Source organism: Lycium ferocissimum, chromosome 3, assembly GCF_029784015.1.
Source record: "Lycium ferocissimum isolate CSIRO_LF1 chromosome 3, AGI_CSIRO_Lferr_CH_V1, whole genome shotgun sequence".
In the NCBI taxonomy this organism is placed as follows: Eukaryota; Viridiplantae; Streptophyta; class Magnoliopsida; order Solanales; family Solanaceae; genus Lycium; species Lycium ferocissimum.
The window spans coordinates 68,339,679-68,360,375 of record NC_081344.1 but is presented as its reverse complement, the minus strand read 5'-3'; the positions used below and the strand labels follow the sequence as shown (position 1 = coordinate 68,360,375).

General features: G+C 31.1%; 1 protein-coding gene and 1 pseudogene across 1 annotated transcript; both read left to right on the top strand.

The window, feature by feature from the left end:
* Positions 1-3,976: 3,976 nt before the first annotated feature.
* The window catches only part of LOC132051211 (small ribosomal subunit protein eS8-like), a 32,442-nt pseudogene continuing 15,721 nt past the window's right edge, over positions 3,977-20,697 (top strand).
* LOC132050525 (adenylylsulfatase HINT3) lies at positions 8,013-16,743 on the top strand. The gene is made up of 7 exons (XM_059441794.1): positions 8,013-8,240; positions 11,878-11,933; positions 12,854-12,911; positions 14,514-14,580; positions 16,004-16,059; positions 16,205-16,258; positions 16,342-16,743. The coding sequence occupies exons 1-7, from the start codon at positions 8,058-8,060 to the stop codon at positions 16,468-16,470; spliced, it is 603 nt and encodes a 200-aa protein (XP_059297777.1). The 5' UTR covers positions 8,013-8,057; the 3' UTR covers positions 16,471-16,743.

The following is a 20,697-nucleotide window of genomic DNA, read 5'->3' as shown; positions in this document are numbered from 1 at the left end:
TACCAACAACTACTAAGCACACACAAATGTTTCCAAAGACTGGACAACAACACCTTTAGTTCTTACATATAAGAAATCTCATCATTCACGTATAGTGGTAGTTCAAGCTAAGATACCAACCAGCTGAATAAACTTCAAGAAGATAAAATCATAATATGCAATTTTACTCTTCATGAAGTTTTAAAAAATTCACTACTCTAAACACATAATAAATACTTTTATATGAAGAAAAAAAGAATGACGTATGACTAATTCGTAGAATTTAGTACGGTGTACCTATGATGGGTAGATTTTTGGAGTATGAAGCTTCATCTGCTCCCTGCTCCCTGCATCTCATCTTTGCAATTCCTTTCCTTTCTCCTCGAAGTACAAAAGCCCTACACATGAGAAATTAATAAATTGAAAAAACACCAAGCAGCGACGACAACCAATGAACTCTAAATTCAGTGCATGCAACATTACTACAGCCGAAATTAATACACGTGTTTCAAGGATGCAATTAATACACAAGTTATTTGAAAGTAATTAGTGAAATTACCATATTGACTTTGTTTGTACATCTTATTGGTACAACTCACATAATATTTGGTACAATAATTTATTGGCGTGTTCGTCCTCCTGACTGTCATTTCTATAATATAGAAAAGAAATTTATGCAGTGTATGAACTATGAATTATGTATATATTTTGTATAATCATGATTAAGAGTGTGTAACTATGTATAATATGATATATAATTATGTATATACACTTTTATACATTTCATATACACCCTTATACACAATTATACATTATATACACATTGTATGAATTATTTATATATTTTGTATGATCATGAATAAGGGAGTGTAACTATGTATAATATGATGTATGATGATGTATATACACTTTTATACATTGCATATACACCCTTACAAACAATTATTTTTTAACTATTATAGAAGCACCAGTTTGAGAACGGATCGTCGTCCATCAAGGCATTTCCGCAAATAAAATGAAAAGTGAGGGTAATTAATAAATCATTCTTCAACTCTTATTTTGACTCTACACGTGTCCATTGTGGCAGGCCCTATGTCTCCTTCTTCACGTTTTAGGTGTCTTTATTTTCAAAATACTCTGTTTCATAAAAGTAACATTAAACAATTTTAGCCCATATATATTAAACAACAACTAATATTTAAAAAAAAAAATGTGAGCCCCATATTAAACACCAACCGATGAAAAATTAAAAAGAGAGAGAGAAGAAAAAAGGTATGAACCCACCACCTCCAAACTCATGGGAAAAAAAAATTTTTATCCATATTAATAAAATCAAACAATATTAAAAAAAAAAGAAGAAGATATTAAAAACAAACAATGAAAAAAAAAAAGTGCATCCTATATTAAAAAATCAAACAATTAAATCAATAATGATGGATTCATTGCACACATGCGTATCAACCCGTTTATAGTAGAAAGTTAAAATAAATTATTGTACGGTAACATACTTAAAATACAAAAAATTGTGGGCCCCATATATATTAAACAACAACTAATATTAAAAAAAAAACTATTGGGCATATTAAACACCAACCCAAGTATTTAAAAAAAAAAAAGAGATGGATTTTAAAAAAAATGGAACCCACCACCTCTCTAAATGCCCTGCTAAGTTGGGAAAAAAAAAGGATCCCATATTAACAAAATCAAGCAATATTAAAAAAAAAAAAAAAAGTGAATCCAATATTAAAAAAAAAACAATGTTAAAAAAAAAGTGCATCATATATTAAAAAATCAAACAATTAAATCAATAATGATGGATTCATTGCCACATGCGTATCAACTCATTAGTGGACCAAATGAAATTATTGTACAACAACATACTTAAAATACTTATATACTAAAATAAGATAGAATTTAAGTAGTTTTTCATTTTTTCCTTACTCTAATAAATGTGAAAAGAGATTAATGTCATAAAAGAAAAAATAATATTAAATGTCGTCCGTTCCAATTTTTTTTTTAAAATGTGGGCCCCATATATATTAAACAACAACTAATATTAAAAAAAATTGTGGGCCCCATATATATTAAACAACAACTAATATTAAAAAAAAAGCCCAATTATATTAAACATTTCTCCAAAAACCATTTAAAAAAAAAAAAGAGAAGAAAAAAAGTGGAACCCACCACCTTCAAAACATGGAAAAAAAAAAGTGGACCCCATATTAACAAAATCAAGAATATTAAAAAAAAAATAAAAAAGTGAATCCCATATTAAAAAAACAAAAAATGTTAAAAAAAAAAAAGTTCATCCTATATTAAAAAATCAAACAATTAAATCAAGAATGATTTATTCATTTTACACATGCGTATCAACCCATTAGTTAATGAGCAAATGAAATTATTTTTAAAGAACATACTTAAAATACTATATATATTAAAATAAGATAGAATTTAATTAATTTTTCATTTTTTCCTTACTCTAATAAATGTGAAAAGAGATTAATGTCATAAAAGAAAAAATAATATTAAATGGAGATCAAATAATTAATAAGGTAAATTAGTGAAATTATAATTCTAATTGACGTTTCCTTAAAAAATCGTGTAAAAAACAACATGACGAGTAAAATGAGTTAAACAAAAAATATTTACAAAAAATTAAAAAATAGAAGTTCTTCATTTAAATAGAAAATCAAATTTCTACTTTGTTTCATTTTAAACATGTAAAATTAATATAATAATTTGAATTAGAATTATCCAAATCAAAAATTTGATAAAAAAATTATATGTATTACTTTACTATTACTACTATATAGAAAAGTGTTTATAGAGATGCAAGATCGTCGTCCGTGTTCATTTCCTCACCACTTTTTTTATTTAAGGGCAAAAAAATCCTAGGTCCTTTTCACATTTTTTATTTAAGGCTAAAAAAATGACGTTTTATACTTTATATTACCAACTCTTCTAAAAAGTAGATAGGAATACTTTATTATATTTTTATTTTTCTACTATATAGAACAAATCGGTTTCCCACCCTTCGTAGTCATCACTTAAAAAAAAAAACAGAAGGGTGGACCCCACACTAAAAACGTCAAGCAATATTAAAAAAAAAACTAAAAATCATGAAAAAAAAGTGGACCTCGCCCTTCCAAACTCATGAAAAAAAAAAAGTGGACCCCATATTAAAAAAAAAAAAAAAAAAAGGCAACGTCAAAAAAAAAAAAAAAAACGTGCGTACCCCATATATTAAAAATCAAACAATATTCATATTTTTCCAAAGTATCCCCATCAAGTCAATAATAGTGGATTCATTGCCACATGCATATTAACCCATTAGTGGAATCCTTTAAATGAAATTATTAGCAAAGAAAAACATGGACCCATATTATTACTTTTCTTCAAAATAATTAATTCCGTATTTGCTATTCCGCCATGTCATTTATTTGTTATGTTTACTAAAATAAATATACTTAAAATATATATATTTTTATTTGTTATGTTTACTAAAATAAATATACTTAAAATATATATATTTGAAAAATAAGATACAATTTAATTACTTTTTTATTTTTATTCTTACTCTAATAAATGTGAAAAGAGATTAATATCAAATGAAGATCAAATAATGAATAAGGTAAATTAGTCAAATTATAATTCTAATTCACGTTTCCTTAAAAAACCATGCAGACAAGTAAAATAAGCTAAACCGAGAATATTTATCAAAAATTAAAAAATAGCATTTCTTCGTTTAAATAGAAAATCAATTTCTACTTTGTTTCGTTTTAAACATGTAAATTAATTTAATAATTTGAATTAGAATTATCCAAATCAAAATTTGATAAAAAATAATAAGTATTTTATACCTTTAAATTAATCGAATTAAAATTGAAAGTATCGGCGATGCTTAAATCTTGCTATTATTTTATCTCAAAGAGAGGAAAATAGTTTTTTTTTAAACAAGTCTTCTCTTTTAAAAGTATTAATAAATTTTTGTAGCAAACATGAATATAATACGGAGCTTTTTAAACTACTCGTTATATTAATCATATTTTGAACATAATATATATATATATATATATATATATATATATATATATATATATATATATATTATCACAATCTAAACGCAACTACATATATATAAATACACTATAATCTTCAGTGTTTAATTGAACGAATATAAATGTGATCACGACAGTTTTACAGTTAAAGAATGCAATCAATCTGAGTACTATTACAAGAAACATGAGTTTGGAGGAGGATCGTCTAACGTCCTCCAACTCATGTACAAAAAAAAAAAAAAAAAAAAAAAAAAGTGGACCCATATTTATAAAAAATAAAGCAATATTAATTAAAAAAAAAAAAAGGTTGACCCCATGTTAAAAAAACAAGCAATATAAAAAAAAATAAAAAAAAACAAATAATATTCATCTAATTTCCAAAGTATCCTCCTTAAGTCAATAATAGTAAATTCATTCTAAACACATGCGTATCAACTTTTAGCGGAAGAAAATGAAATTATTATACAAAGAAAAACGTGGACCCCATATTATTGCTTTTCTTCAAAAGGTAAGCTCCCTGCAAACCATACAATTTTCTTTTTTTTCTTATGTTAGCCCTCGAGATCTAATCTAGATATTTAAGCAGCTTGTTGTATTTGCTATTCGGTTATGTCATTTATTTGTTATGTTTTTACTAAAATAAATATACTTAAAATATTTATATTTTAAAATAAGATAGAATTTAATTACTTTTTCATTTTTATGATAGAATTTAATTACTTTTTCATTGTTATTCTTACTCTAATAAATGTGAAAAGAGACTAATGTCGTAGTAGAAAAGATAATATTAAATGGAGATCAAATCATCAATAAGGTAAATTAGTCAAATTATAATTCTAATTGACATTTCCTTAAAAAAAAAAAGGGCAAAAGACAACATGATAAATAAAATGAGCTAAACCAAGAATATTCACAAAAAATTAAAAAATAGTAGTTCTTTGTTTAAATATAAAATCAAATTTCTATTTTGTTTCGTTTTAAACATGTAAAATTAATTTAATAATTTGAATTAGAATTATCCAAATCAAAATTTGATAAAAAATAATAAGTATTGTTTAGGTCCAATCTACTTACATTAACAATAGAATATTTTACACCGTTTAAATTAATCGAATTAAAATTCAAAGTATCAATATGCTTAAATAGTGCAATTGTTTTGTCAAAGAGAGGAAACCTTTTTAAACAATTTCCTTCTTTTAAAAAGTATTAATAAATTTTTGCAAACTTTGTATTCGTAGCAAACGCTAATATAATAAAATTTTGGATTTTGTTGACAAACTACATATGTTATATTATATATATATATATATATATATATATATATGTGTGTGTGTGTATATATATATATACACACACAACTACATACACATAGATAGATTATAATTCAAAGTGCGCACGGGGCATACTCCATCTAGTATACATTATATATACATTGTATGAATTATGAATATATTATGTATAATCATGAATAACAATGTATAAACAATATATCCACACTTTTATACATAAAATTAAAGGTGAACGAAGTGATCTTCTTCATTAATTTTTCAGTTGCTTGAATCGGTTCGAACCAGTTTCAATCTATTTTTTAAGGTAGATTTCAGATCTATAATAGTTGGGGAATGATTACGTGAATTTTTTTTCCCGTTCCACATAAAACATTTAGTTAATTGGAGTTATTTTATCTTTATTCGCTGGAATTAAAAAAAAAAAAAAAAGAAGTTAATAACTACAAACACGACTTAAAAATCATTTATCGAAAAGAAACAGAGATGAAGCCCCAATATTCAAGATGTCTTCCTAATGTATAATTCATCGCAATCGGATCAGATAATGTGGGCATCAAGATGGAGATTGATGGTGTTGAGCACTGGCCATGGGAGCAGCAATCGGCATAAATATTGACAACTCTTTCCAAGAAGGTAAGAGGAGTAAGAGGACTTGAATTTTGAGGGACTCGGCTGAAGAGATATTATGATTGACGATTTATACAAAGTTGGCTAAACCGGATAATAAAACAACAATTGGGTCAAAAATGATCAACTAGATACCCGAACAACATTTGATGGTAATTATCTCTTATATGAATTCTATAGTTTAGCATTTTGAGATGTAAAATTGATCAATTTATAAATAATGTAATTCTTCCGTTTCAATTTATGTAACATTTTAAGTTGACACGAAGTTTAAGAAGAAGTTTTTTTTTTGAAACTTGTAATTTTAAAAGTGTAAAAGGTAAAGGTTTTTGTGAGTCTTATAACATGTGGGTAGGCTATAAAAGCTTCTCATTAAGGATAAAATGCGTAAAACGGAAAGTCTAAAGTTAAATTATTTCTAAATATAACAATATGTCATTCTTTTTAAAACGGACTATTAAGAAAATTGCGCCACATGAGTTAAAACAAATGGAATACATTTTTACTTAAAATACTCAATACAAATGTAACAAGTTTACTGTGAGATGAATTGGACATATGAAGAGGAGATGCACGGACCGGCCAGTGCGGAGGTGTGAGGGGTGGCTGTGGATGGTTTCAGGAGACGTAGAGGTAGGCCGAATAAGTATGGGGAGAGGTGATTAGATATGACATGACGCAGTTGCAGCTTACTGAGGACATGATCTTAAATAGGAGGCCGTGAAGGACACATATTAAGGTAGAAGGCTAATAGGTATTAGATCATTGTCTCGGTTGTCCTTCCGTACTAGCAGTCGTAGTCTTTCTCTTATTTTTTGTCCTTTGATTACATTTAATGTATGTTGTTGCTTGTATTTTGATTGTCTTATTATTCTGTTTTAGTTACTTGTTTTTTTTTCTTCAGAAGGCTTTGTCTGGCTTTTATAGTTCTTTGCCTATTGCTTATTTCGATATGCTTTGATATGCTTTTTTCTGAGCCGGGGGTATATCACAAATAACCTTTCTACTTCCCAGTATAGGAGTTAAGTCCGCATACACTCTAATACCCTTCCCATACCCCATTGGTTGGATCACACTAGATGTTTTTGATATAAATACATTTAGAATCACTTTTTAAAAGTTTGGTAATATACTAATTGTTTCTCAAAAATGCTTTTCAATATGATTAGCCAAACGCAAACTAACTTTTCACCAAAAACACATTTTTGAAAAGCACTTATCAAAATTAGCTGATTTTAGAAACTTAGCCAAACATGCCATAAATCTCCTAAACTAATACTCCCTCCATCCAAAATATTTGTTGCAATTTTCATTACACGCCTCTTAAGAAAGCATTTACAGGGCAGCATTTTGACTATTTTACCCTCTTAACATATTTCATTTTCTCTCTCCTCAATAAATATTTACTCCATTAATGATAAAACATCTTCAATGTTAGAAGGTGAACTCACAAAATTAGCCCATTAGTGTAACTAATACAAGGGTAAAATGTGAAAAAATTACTTAATTTTATCCTGGATCAATGAAAAGGCAAATATTTTGAGACAAAAACTTTTAATAAGGACGATAAATATTTTACGACAGAGAGAGTATTTTCCTTAAATACTACAATTATACACAATCAAATTAATCTAAGTAGGCATTTGGCCATGAAAATCAAATATTTTTCACTTTATTTGAAATTTTAGAGTTAGAGTTGAACATGGAGTTTTGTTTGATTATAGGTTTTGCAAAGAATATTTGATTGTTTGAATATACCGAAAACGAAAAAAGTGAAAACAGATTTTTTAATATTTTTCAAATTCCAAATTATATTTAAAAATTTTATGGCCAAACATTAATTTTCAAATAAAATAAAAACGTTTTCCGAAAAAAAGTGAAAAATTCTCATAGCCAAACGGTCATAAATCCAAAAACCAATTGTTAAACCAAAAAAAAAAGTTGTTGTCGGAATGGACACGAGTGTTTAACCGTGGATAAGGCGGAGCCAACCACTAATTGCGGTGTAATAAGCCCCACTTTGTCGTCTTTCTCCACATTTGAACCAAGTAATGGCTACACATTTCCACTCAAAATTCTATTTTTTCCTTTTCAAATTAACTTAATGGAGGCAACTGCAATTGCACTGCGTCGTCTTTCTCTTATCTCTTCTCATTTTCCCACTCATTGTTCCTCTTCTTCTCAATTGACAGCTTTCAATTGTAGCTCAACTACAAATGAAGAAGATAATCAAGAAATTGGTTGTGTCTTTTGTCTTATTGTTCGAGGCAAATCACCTTCCTTAAAGGTACTGTCTTTTTTTAGCGGGTTTTCTCTTAAGTTAAAAATAGTTTTTTTTTTTTTTTTAAGTGTTTTAACCCATATTTAACTTATGGGGGTCTAGAGATTATATAAGGCCAAGCACCTGCCTTAAATGGACTGCCCCTTTTTACTCAAATTTAGACCATACATAGCATAGAAATTTCACTTGATTTGGGTCAATTTTTATTGTTTGTCAGTTGTCATAATCTTATAATGAGCAATCCTTTTAAGGAAAAAAAATAGTACTATATTTCAGTTTTTATCACATTTGGACATTACGTATAGAAATGAGTAGAAGCTAGAACAGTGGGTTTTCTCATTTGAGTTAGTTAGCACCTATCTTTAATTAGTTTGAAACTAATCAATTTGGGTCAATTGTATATTATTTTTTTTTCAGTTCACTTAAGTTAAAAATAGTTTTTTTTTTTAAGTGTTTTAACCCATATTTAACTTATGGGGGTCTAGAGATTATATAAGGCCAAGCACCTCTTAAATGGACTGCTTTTTACTCAAATTTAGACCATACATAGCATAGAAATTTCACTTGATTTGGGTCAATTTTTTATTGTTTGTCAGTTGTCATAATCTTATAATGAGCAATCCTTTTAAGGAAAAAAAAAATAGTACTAAATTTCAGTTTTTATCACATTTGGACATTACGTATAGAAATTACACTTGTTAATGAGTAGAAGCTAGAACAGTGGGTTTTCTCATTTGAGTTAATTAGTACTTATCTTTAATTAGTTTGAAACTAATCAATTTGGGTCAATTGTATATTTTTATTCTTTTTAGTTCACGTAAGTTAAAAATAGTTTTTCAAATTTTTTGAAACAAACCCCACCTTTAATTTTGTTTGTTATCCATAAAAATATACAGTCTTTTTATTTATTTATTTATCACATTGGATATTTTTTCAGTTGACATAATCTTATTATGAGGTATTTTCTTAAGTAAAAAATAGATTTTTCAGTTTTTGAAACAAAACCCACCTTCAATTTTGTAAGTCGTTATTAACTATAGTACACTGAATACAAAAGAAGAATAGTTTGGTAGAGGTAGTTCTGGTATGTTATCTATATTTAACTTACAGGTTTGAAATCTTCCTGTCGAACAATGCCAAATTAATGAGTGGAAAGAGTATGTTTTTCGAGTTCTCACTTAGTTGAATGGCCTGCAAACACTGGTACATGATGATCCCTTTTTGGGCACTGTGGACGTGATGTTAGGATCAAAATGAATAGGTTTCATGCGGAAGCTAACAAAGCAAAACTCAAAAGACGATAAATTAGACAACAAAAGACACGCGATAATTTAACGTGGTTCGGTCAATCGACCTACATCCACAGGCAGAGATAATTGGGTATATTATACTCATTTTAGGTACATTGGGACTAACATGATTGTTTCTAAATTAGGTTGTCTCCTGAAAGAATTTCTTAGCTAAATTAGAATGAGATACCTAAAGAACTCGTTTATATCAGTTGTCGAAGCCTTGGTGGACAAAGTCACCCGGTACCTATGTTGGTGGAAAGTGGCAGGTTCCTGTGGAATTAGTTGAGTCGAGGTGCGCGTAAGTTAAACCAGACGCCATGGTTATCAGAAAGAAACATGTTAGGGTGAAACTTATTAGTTGGCCAATTAGCTCTTCTCCAAGTTTCATTGTTGTTGGAGTTATCCACCCCGTAGGTGGGGCAAGTGTTAGAGTATCCTATACTGGTTGATAGAATGAGTTGTTAGCTCGTTATATGGTTTTGGACAATCTTTCACTTCTTAAGCTAACTTTTAGGGTTAAGCTAAGCTCAATATCCATATTCTTTATATGGTATTCAAATTGAACCCACCCTATTTTTGTATTTCCTAATGTTGCGGCACCATGTTATGTTACTCACACTTTAGATTTCCATCTTCATGAGCATGGGGGCAAAAGGGGTTGTTGGAGTATCCCACATTGGTTAATGGAATGAGTTGTTGTTTCCTTTTATGATCCTGGATAATCCTCATTTCTTGAGCAAACTTTTAGGATATGTTGGGCTCAAAGGTCCATTTTATTGCACCAGAGTTATGCTTAAAGGAAACAACTTGATAGGCGGAAAGACAAGTTTCACAAGCTAGATTTTCTTCAGAGTTACTAACTTTGATTTTGAAATCTTGTATTACTCTACGCTCTGTCCCAATTTATGGGAAGGTCTTAGATTTTTTTTTTTTTTTTTTTTTTTTTTGAATAAGCACCGGTGTCCGAGTCTCTTTGAGCCCCGACTAATCCGGGGGTGCACGAGTTCCTGGCAAGAGTTTCCCGCAAGTGCACCCGGGTAATTGGGTTTCCCCGATGGCCCTCGAAATTGTTTGCACCCGGCGGGTTTCGAACTTGAGACCTTGAAAGGGAGCACCCCAAGGCTCAAGTCAATTGCCACCAGGCCAACCCCTGAGGGTTGGGAAGGTCTTAGATTGGCCACAGAGTTAAAGAATGAAAGACATACTTTTGAAATTTGTGGTGCAAAATAAGCCATAAGTGACCATAAATCATCTCATTAAGGGTAAAATGGGAAGTTTAAAGTCAAATTGTTACTAAATATAGAAAGGTGTAATTCTTTTTGGAATTGACAAAAAGGTAAAGAGCGTCCACGTAAATTGGGACGAAGGGAGTAAGTATTGACAAAGCACAATATGTTCATTATCTTCTTACCTGTTGAATTTAGTTATCAAAACTTGATTTGGTCTGATGTCTAAGAACAGAATTTGATTGTGATAAAAAGTTGCAGACATTTTGTGAGAGACGTAATTACAATGATAGCTACTGATTGACTCGTGAAAAATAATTGTACTGGATGCCCCAATGGGAGGGCCTAACAATCAATGAGTTGGAGTAACGACCTTGGCACCAAGGTTTGAATTCCAGTTGAGGCGGTACTAAGTGAATTTTCCCCCTCTACCTAACACTTGTAGGGCAGAGTTGCCCGATATCTTTTCTGGTAGGATGTAATAGGTACCCTGAGGTTAGTGGAAGAGCGCGTAAATTACCCTTTAGCTCAGGAGTACGCAAGCTGGCTCCGATAGTCCGATACCATGATGTCTTTAAAAAAAGGGAGTTGAAATGGTTCCGGGCTCTTCCAATTTTTTCTTCTTATACATTCTGTACTTGCAAATGAATTGTCGAAAGGTAGACAATACTGCCTTTTTTCCCCCGTTATGTTACACTCTTTCCTTTTTAAGTAGTCCCAAAAAGAATGACAGTAACAATTTAACTTTAAAGTTCCCATTTTACCCTAACATGATTTATAGCCACACAAACATCTATGATTCATTTTGGACCACAAGTTTCAAAAATCTTCTTTTTATTCTTAAATTTCGTGCCCAGTCAAACACCTTCATATAAATTGGGTCGGACAGGGTAACAAAAAAATTATTTACTACAGATATATTGCTGTCATGTCCATTTCTCTCTGTTTTTTTAATTCTTTGCCAGAAGAACAAATTTTTGCTGTTTTTTTAATTCTTTGCCAGAAGAACAAATTTGCTTTACTCTGTGATTTTCAAAGGGTAGAGATAGAAGGGTAAATGATGTCAAACATGCCTCTGTTTGTTGCCACCTTTCTAATTCTTGGTGCAGTTTGATTTAACTACAGGTCTATGAAGATGATGTATGCCTTTGCATTTTGGACGCAAACCCATTGTGTTTTGGGTAAGGTATCTTCTTGCAACCATTATCTTTTTCAGCATCTTTTGAATATATTTTTGCTATTTTGACATTGGAAGATCTTTATTTTTTGACAGCAGATGCATCATTTCAACTTAGGGTGTGTTCCGTATGGAGGAAAACATTTTCCAGAAAATGTTTTTCAATTTTTTTATGTTTGGTTGGTCAAAATTTTGAAAAACTTTTTCTCTAGAAAAATAAGTTCCTTAAAAATGAGGAAAATGACTTTCCTAGTGGGAAGAAGGGAAAACAAGTTTCTTGAGTAGCATTCCACGCTAATTGTCTCCTGCCCACCCCCACCCCACCTTCCATTGCCCCCATCTCCACCACCATACTCCCCTACCCCACCCCACCCTATAGTGTTTGAATAGATTATATACAAAAGTTTTTGAGAGAATATTTTTTGCTTCTTACCAAACACTAGAAAATAAGTAAGAAAACTTCTTATTTTCCTGAAAAATGCTTTCCAAGAAAACATTTTCCTTCGTACCAAACACACCCTTAGTTGATCTGTTTTGATGTGTTTGCTGAAATCTGACCTGCAAATATGATCGCACATGTTCTTGAACCATTTTACCCTTTTTCTGATAAATGGAATGGTTTACTCTATTTCCCCCACATATGAAAGGGAAAAAAGAAGTTACGACAACACGTATGCTGAGTTCTATTTTCGTATGTATCCTAATTAAAGATGATTTATTCACATGGGTCAAATAATAGCTGACTGGACTTATATTTTGAGGAACTTCCGCTGAGAAGCAAGCTTCATGTAAATATTTCAATCCATAGTTTGTTTTATTCATCTTGGTTCACCGAATAAGCATAGCTGGAAAAAGCGTGATTAACCTTATTATCTTTTGTATGAATGTATATAGTCCAATAATGTCCATATCTTTTCCATGCAGGCACTCACTTGTCATCCCAAAGTCTCATTTTTCTTCTTTGCAAGAAACTCCACCATCAGTAAGTTGTTTTCTTCATAGGTCATATACCTTAATGTTTGGCTTAATTGGATATCTTAGCACATACTGTTGTTACTTCTTCCCTTTCTCCTGCATAGCCTGATCTTTCTGTTCCTTTAGCCCATGTACTAATGTGATTCTTTGAGAGAGAAAATGATAAGAATGGTCCTTTATGTTTGAGGGTAGGTTCAAAATAGTCCCTTAAGTATGCACTTAACAGTTTTGGTCCTTTAGTTTGCTAAAAGATAACACTTTTAGTCTCCATCAAATATTTAGTCAAATTTGTCTCTTAGATTTGACGAGAACTGTGAAAAAAAGGAAAATTAGCGGGAACTCACATTTAGAGGTACATTTTTTGTAGTTTCTATTATTTTTAATTAATTTCTAGAGTCCGGTGTAGCTTTTTGAGGTTATTTTCTGCTTTTTTTTATTTTTTATATATCTTTCTAGTGTCTAGTTGTGTTGCATATTTAGGATTTGATGAGACTTTCTTGGTATTTTTGTAGTTAAAAAGATCTCCACTATTTTTGACAAACTTAACAGACAGACCTCGGTAAATATCTGCGGAGACTAAAACTCGGTAAATATTTGCGGAGACTAAAACTGTCAACTTTTGACAAACTTAAAAGATCAAATCTGTTAAGTGCATACTTAAGGGACTATCTCGAACCTACTCTCAAAATACAAGACCATTTTGTCATTTTCTCCTTTAAGTTAACAAAGAATCAATTGATCAGGATCAAGATTTGAAAAGGAAAAAGTAACTGGAATTTCAAAGGTCATTTTCATTATGTACCCTGCCCAATGCATGAGCCAAAGTGATATGATTCTTTTCCCGTTCAGTGTCTGTGTTAAGATGCTTCCAGTGTTCTACTAGAATCTGCTACATAATTTGTCAGTACATTCTCAATAACGTCTTATATGTGGCAAGTCTTGTACCTTTTATAATACAATCATCTTGTCCTGTTGACTGGACTTATTCCCGCTTTCACGACTACATTAATAAGTTCTAAAACCTAAGTGTGGTTTGAGCTGTTTCTGCCCTTGAATTAGGACCGTATATTGTGTACCTGAGGAGTTGGTTGTGCTTTACCATTTAAAACCTGAAAACTGACATGCATGCCATTTTTTCTGCTTGCTTTGAAAGTCTTATAGTCATTAGCTAAAGTCATTCAGAATTATATTCTTTCGAAATAAGATTTACATTATTATAATCTGATGAAAGATGTTATTACCTTCGCCCTGTTTTATGTGATACTCTTTACTTTTTAGTTAATCCCAAAAAAATGATATCTTTCTATATTTAGTAATTGATTTTAAACTTCTTATTATACCGTTAATGAAAATATTTATAGCCAGAAATATCTCAGGCTTGTTTTAGACCACGAGTTTCAAAAGTCTTTGGTTTTTTTCTTAAACTTTGTGCCCAGTCAAACACCTTTATATAAATTGGGACGGATACTACCTTTTAGGTTGCTTTAATTAAAAATCCCAGCTGCTTGCCTGCTTTCACAGCATGGTTAAATATTTGCTTTATCTCTTTGAATTTACCGGACTCCAGTCTACATGTTTCCTGATGAGAACACTTTGCACTTAATTACAGGTTGTTGCTGCCATGTGTTCAAAAGTGCCTTTGATTAGCAGTGCAGTCATGAAAGCCACTGGTTGTGGTATGTTAATTTTTTGTTGATGACGAATCATGCTTGCGTTGCTTTATACCATATGTATATTGTTTTTCTTTCTCCTCTTTGATCCCTTTAGGGAAACATATGTATGTTTCTTTAACTGTATTGATTGTGCTGCTAGTAGTTCTATTATCGTGATATCTGCTATCAGGTCCTTTGTGTTTTGTGATTTTAAGTGGTAACCAAGCAATTATGAAAAATAGGGTTCTTTTCTCAAAATGGTGCAGTTTATTTGGATACTGAACCCTTGTGTATAAGCTATAGTCAAACCCCTACGTAACAACGTCGTTTGTTATGATATTTTTTGGCTGCTATAGCAAAATGCTGTTATAAGGAACATATAGTATAACAACAACAACATACCCAGTGTAATCCCTGGGGTATGGGGAGGGTATGATGTACGCAGACCATAGCTCTACCTTTGCAGGGTAGAGAGGCTGTTTCTGATAGACCCTCGCCTCAAACGAAACGTTGTTAATGCAGGAAAGAACATACGTATAATATAACATAACAGGAAAGATCGGTTCCGCAGAAAACATGGTTGTTATAGTGAAATGTTGTTATGTAGGATAGTTGTTATATAAAGGTCTGACCGTATATGCTTACAAGACGTATAAGATCTCTCCCCTTTTGTGTTATTTGGAGTAAGCTCTTGAGTTTAGATCGCCATGACAATTAATTTTCTTCCTGTTTGGTAATCCCCCAGATACGGATTGTTGACATCAACAATTAAGCATCAACCAACTATGCTAAGAAATGCTTAAGCCTTTTAAGTGTTGAAGATATGTATTAATTCACCAACTTTTGGCCGCATATTGCAGAAAATGGTAGTGAGATGATTGAAATGGTTAGGGGTAGGAATTGTATTGGTGGTGGCACAAGCAACACTAGTGTTTTTTTTTTTTTAAAATCTCAAAAGAAAAAACTTCCCCGCCATTAGTCTAATTGTCACCTTGGTGGTGGACTGATGGCTAACCTAACTCTTTTACTAAACACATTTATGTGCCTTTATCAAAGAAGATCGGTTCAGTATCTTGAGAGGAAGAAGTGAAAGGAAAATAGGAGGAGAGGATTCAAAGCAAAGATGAAAACACATGATTTCTTTGATCCGATTTTTTTTATAAAATATCTAGTTCCTTGGTTTCTCCTTGAAGTTTTAACTACGAATTGTTCTTGACTTGCCACAACAAACTTTACCAAGTTTAAATTTATCGCCGTTGTACTTTACTGAAATGTGTCCATCAATATCATATTATCATATGTTAGTACCAACACTGTGATTTGCTTTACCATGCCAACTATGTCCCGTCCCACCCCCCCCCCCCCCCCCCCCAAAAAAAAAAAAAATCCCGTGCCCAAATTTCATAATTATGGTATGATTTTATTCACGAAGGTTTGAAATGTGCAGATTCATTCAACCTGTTAGTTAACAATGGGGCGGCTGCTGGCCAGGTTATATATCACGTATGATCCCGAAACTTGCAAGCATTTTAGTTTGGTTCCAGTATCGACCCAAGCAGCTTCTTTTGTGTGCTTTTGCTTTAATAGCTAGTATCTACTTAGGAATGCTTATACTTATGATGATTTATTTTTGGCATGGCAAGTTCAGACCCATCTTCATATAATTCCACGTAAAGCAAGTGATTGCCTATGGACTTCTGAGGTAGTAATTTCCTTTCAAGTTCCTCATTTATGGAAAAAAAAAACGGTTGTTAGACAGTAGTTGATAAAATTGAATGTTTACAGAGCTTGACTAGATGTTCGCTGAAGTCAGACGAGGCCCTGAAACTTGCAGATGATATTCGAGAAAATTTATCATTTTCAAACAACTATGAAGATAACAAGGGGCATGGACCAAGTCTCGTTGTGAACTAAGATATTGCACACATGTTTGTAAAACTTGTGGCGGATCTAAGACGTGTTCCGTCTTTTAGGTCGAAGTATATGCATACATATGCAAAAAGAAAATACATGCGTACATATCATGTGATAAACTAATTCTGAATTCACCGACTCTAGATCTTGAATTTGCCTATGTTGTAAACTATGATAAAAACATGGGCATACGGGATGTGCTTTCGACTCGTTGTCCCTTTTGTTTCCTGATTCAGTTGCAGGACTGGAGAAATGAGCTGCATTTGTTGTAAATTAGATTGTGAACTTCTAAGTGAGGGTACTGGGTACATGAGCAATGTTTTTGTTTTTGTTTTTTTTTTTTTTTTGTTTTTGTTTTTTTTTTTTTTTTTGGACTTGAAACATTTGAAATCAAGTAGAAATACAGTAAACTGCCTGTTTGATGCCTGAAAATATTTAAAAGCTGTGATTTCATCACATTCTGTCAATGCAGAAGGTGCTCATCTTGTTGATGTCGATCCACTTCAAACTGAATTAGTTTGGGATCGGAAGTATGAATCGTTAATTAACTATTATGTTCTATTTGAATTATATTGGCAAAGTTAACTCATAAAAATATGGCTTGCCCAACTCGTTCAAGTTTGGGTGAATCATTGTCAACTTAACCCGTTTTGACCTATCTAATTCAGTTCATCTAAAAATTGGGTTCATTTTGCTAGTTTATATTAACCCATGAGAAATTATGTATTTTTTTTTTTTTTTTTTTTTTTTGGGTATTGTTCCCCCAATGATCGTAGTACCAATAGTTTGGGATCGGAAGTATGAATCGTTAATTAACTATTATGTTCTATTTGAATTATATTGGCAAAGTTAACTCATAAAAAAATGGCTTGCCCAACTCGTTCAAGTTTGGGTGAATCATTGTCAACTTAACCCGTTTGCCCTTATCTAATTCAACATCTAAAAATTGGGTTCATTTTGCTAGTTTATATTAACCCATGAGAAATTATGTATTTTTCTTTTTTTGGTTATGTTATATATAGTCATAATAAGAAGAATTTTTTTAGATAATTTAATCAAATTATAAGAAAACTAAGAAACTAAAACTTGGTAAAAGTTGGGTGGGTTTGATTATGCCTCATTATTTAGCTCATCTTGATTCAGCTCATTTAGTCCAAATAAACTTGTTGACCGCTTTTTTATTACTTCCTCCTTCCCAATTTATATGAATGTGTTTAACTGAGTTTGGAGTTTAAGAATGAATGGAAAACTCTTGAAACTTGTGGTTTGAAATAAGTCATATATATTTGTGTGGCTCTCATAAGGGTAAAATAAAAAGTTTAAAGTTAAATTATTTACTAAATATAGAAATGTGTCATTTTTTGGACCGACGAAAAAGGAAAGATGAAACATAAATTGGGGCAGCTAGAGTATCTCAACCAAATTTGATGTCTAAATTCAGCCCGACCTCCCTGTTTGACAGCTCTAATTTGAATTCAATATATTTCAATATTAAATACTTTTAAGTAAGAGATTCTTGTCACCAAATTCAGATACAAATATGAGAATTTTTAAGTTTATCCAACTCTAATGGAGCCCTATGCGCATTTTTAAGTTTATCCAACCCTAATGGAGCCCTAATGGATAATTATTCATTAGTTGTATCTAATCCATCATCGCACCCTCTCTGAAAAAGAAAATACTGTTATAAATATTATTTATTATTGTGGATGTCTATTTTTAGGAGAAATATTAGGGTTAGTGACTTTGGGATCAAGTCACTTTTCCCCTATAAATATAGAGATTCTCCTTCATTGTAAATTAAGTCCTTCAAGAGAAATAAGAACTCTCCCCTCTTCTCTCTTTCTCCACAATATTGTTCTTGCTAGCTTTATTATTTTATAACACGTTATCAGCACGAGTCTCTAGCCAATTGAAAAAATTAGACAATATTGTAAAACCGCCGAGTGTTTTTCAGTCCGCTACCTAGCAATTACAAAGCTTTGAATCGTAAAATAAAAAAAGGTGAAACATTGCATCTTTAGGTAAAGATGCAAATAAATACATATAGCTAATGATAAGAAGGATGAACCAGTCCAAGGGATATGGCAGCCGCCATCACAGTTTGGTTTTAATCAGTTTTCAAGTTTGTTTTCCGCTTTGGCAGCCCAGGTACGTCCTTAATATTATGTTACTGCATGCATGTCAAGGACTTCAATATTTCCCCTTATAATGAGTTGCTTAAAGGTACTGTTAGATACATCTACTATTTGTATTCATTCATGTTAATCATGAAGATTTAATTACTCTCGTGAAAGGTGAAAATGCAATGACTCCGATATTCAATATTTACAATATTTAAATCATGTTTTTACTTGATAATTTTATATTTATGCATGTGATTGTGACAATATTTCTTAAGTCATGTTATGAATAAATTTATTTATGTCTACAACCACGAGAAGTGGTAATATTTTCATAGGCTTATTCGATTATAAGGGAGATATGTTAAAGAAAAATCTCCATATACATGCCTCGATTTGCCCTCAAGTAGCAACATCATAAGAAGAAGTTGTAAGTTCCGTAATTTTGATGTGGTTGAGGCAAGTCCATGTGATTTGGTTCCATTCCCTGAAGTGAGTGAAACAACTTACAAATACAGATTCATTCTCTGAAGTGAATGTGACAATATTGTAAAGCCTATAAATACGAACATGTACTTGGTTGTGAAGATATCACGACTCACCTCCGGAAGAGTAGAATAATTGAGAAGAAATATTCGAATTTCCTTACTTGTAGTAAATCGAAGTTTACTCCGAAGTAGTAAGACTCTAAAATTTACACTTGGATTAGTAAATATGAAGTTTACTCCCGAAGTAGTAAGACTTTGAAATTTGCTCCTGAAGTAGTTAACTCTTAAATTTACCCCCGAAGTTGGTAGAACTTCTAACTTTACTCTTGAGTGGTTAAACTTTGCATTACTCCTTAAGAAGTAAAGCTTTGAAATTTTCTCCTAAAGCAGAAAGAAGTTGTACGATATATGAGAAATAATTTGAAGCAATATTTTCTTGTGGTTGGAAAAAAAAAAGCTATTGAATATATAAAGCGCATCTAAGTGACCAGTTTCATTTCCCGAAGTGAATGAAGAAATACCACAACACCTCCTGAAGAGATAAAATAACAAAGAATATAAATGTTATTTTGTGGTATAAAGTCATTGCACGTATTTGTCGTACGTAGCGACATCTTGGTCAATTTTATTTTAAGGCAAAAGATGGCAGATCTTGTTGAATGTTTTCTACTGTATGTTTTTAATTTTCCTGAAGGAAATAACAATTTACATATTTTTCCCTCGAGGAAGTACACCAATATGTCATGTAGTGCATATTCTTAATAATATGTCAAAATCAAGTGCACAGCTATTATTTGTTTTTTGAATATTAAGGTACGTGTAAACCACGAGTAGTACGTCTTGTTGTTTTGGATTGAGCCTAAATTACATAGGCACTAGATACATTAATTAGAACCATAATATTTTTTTTTTCATCCTTTGTTTATAAGATATGGGTCACTACCCAATTTCATTAAATTAATATTATTATGTTAAGTCTTCGATACATCATAAAAGGATTCTGTTTAAAGAGTACTATATGTATGCAAATCTTTTAAAGTTAGAAAAGTGAATTATTGTATACTAGTACGATTTATTAACCAGTCATTATTTTTTATCATATTGATGAAAATTTATCAAGATGGATGTAATTCTATTTGATGAAAACAAGGACTCGAAACTTTAAGTATATGACGTGGAAGTGTCCATCACTTTGTTAATTAGAGCATTATGAAATTATGGGAGGAAAGGTGTGAAATATATCTTAAACCATTTCTTTATAAGTTTTATAGTCTCTGTGCATTTTTATTTTATGGCTATCACTATTTGTTTATAGTGTATATCCACAGCCAAAGAATGTTTTGCATGTGTGCGTGTAAACTGTACTATATTCATTAGTCCATTTGATATCACATGTCTGTATTGGTTCTTGTCAGAATATAACCATTGATTTGTTATATTACTTAGTTTTTACTTTGTACTTTCTAATAGTACTAATATTTAATGTGTATTTATTTTACTTTGCGTACGTCATTTCATTTGAAGATATGAATAACTCTCAAAGCAAGTTCAGATTAAAATTCAATTATGAATTTATTATTTCTAAATGTCCACTCGCTACCGTTTTCTTTCATGAC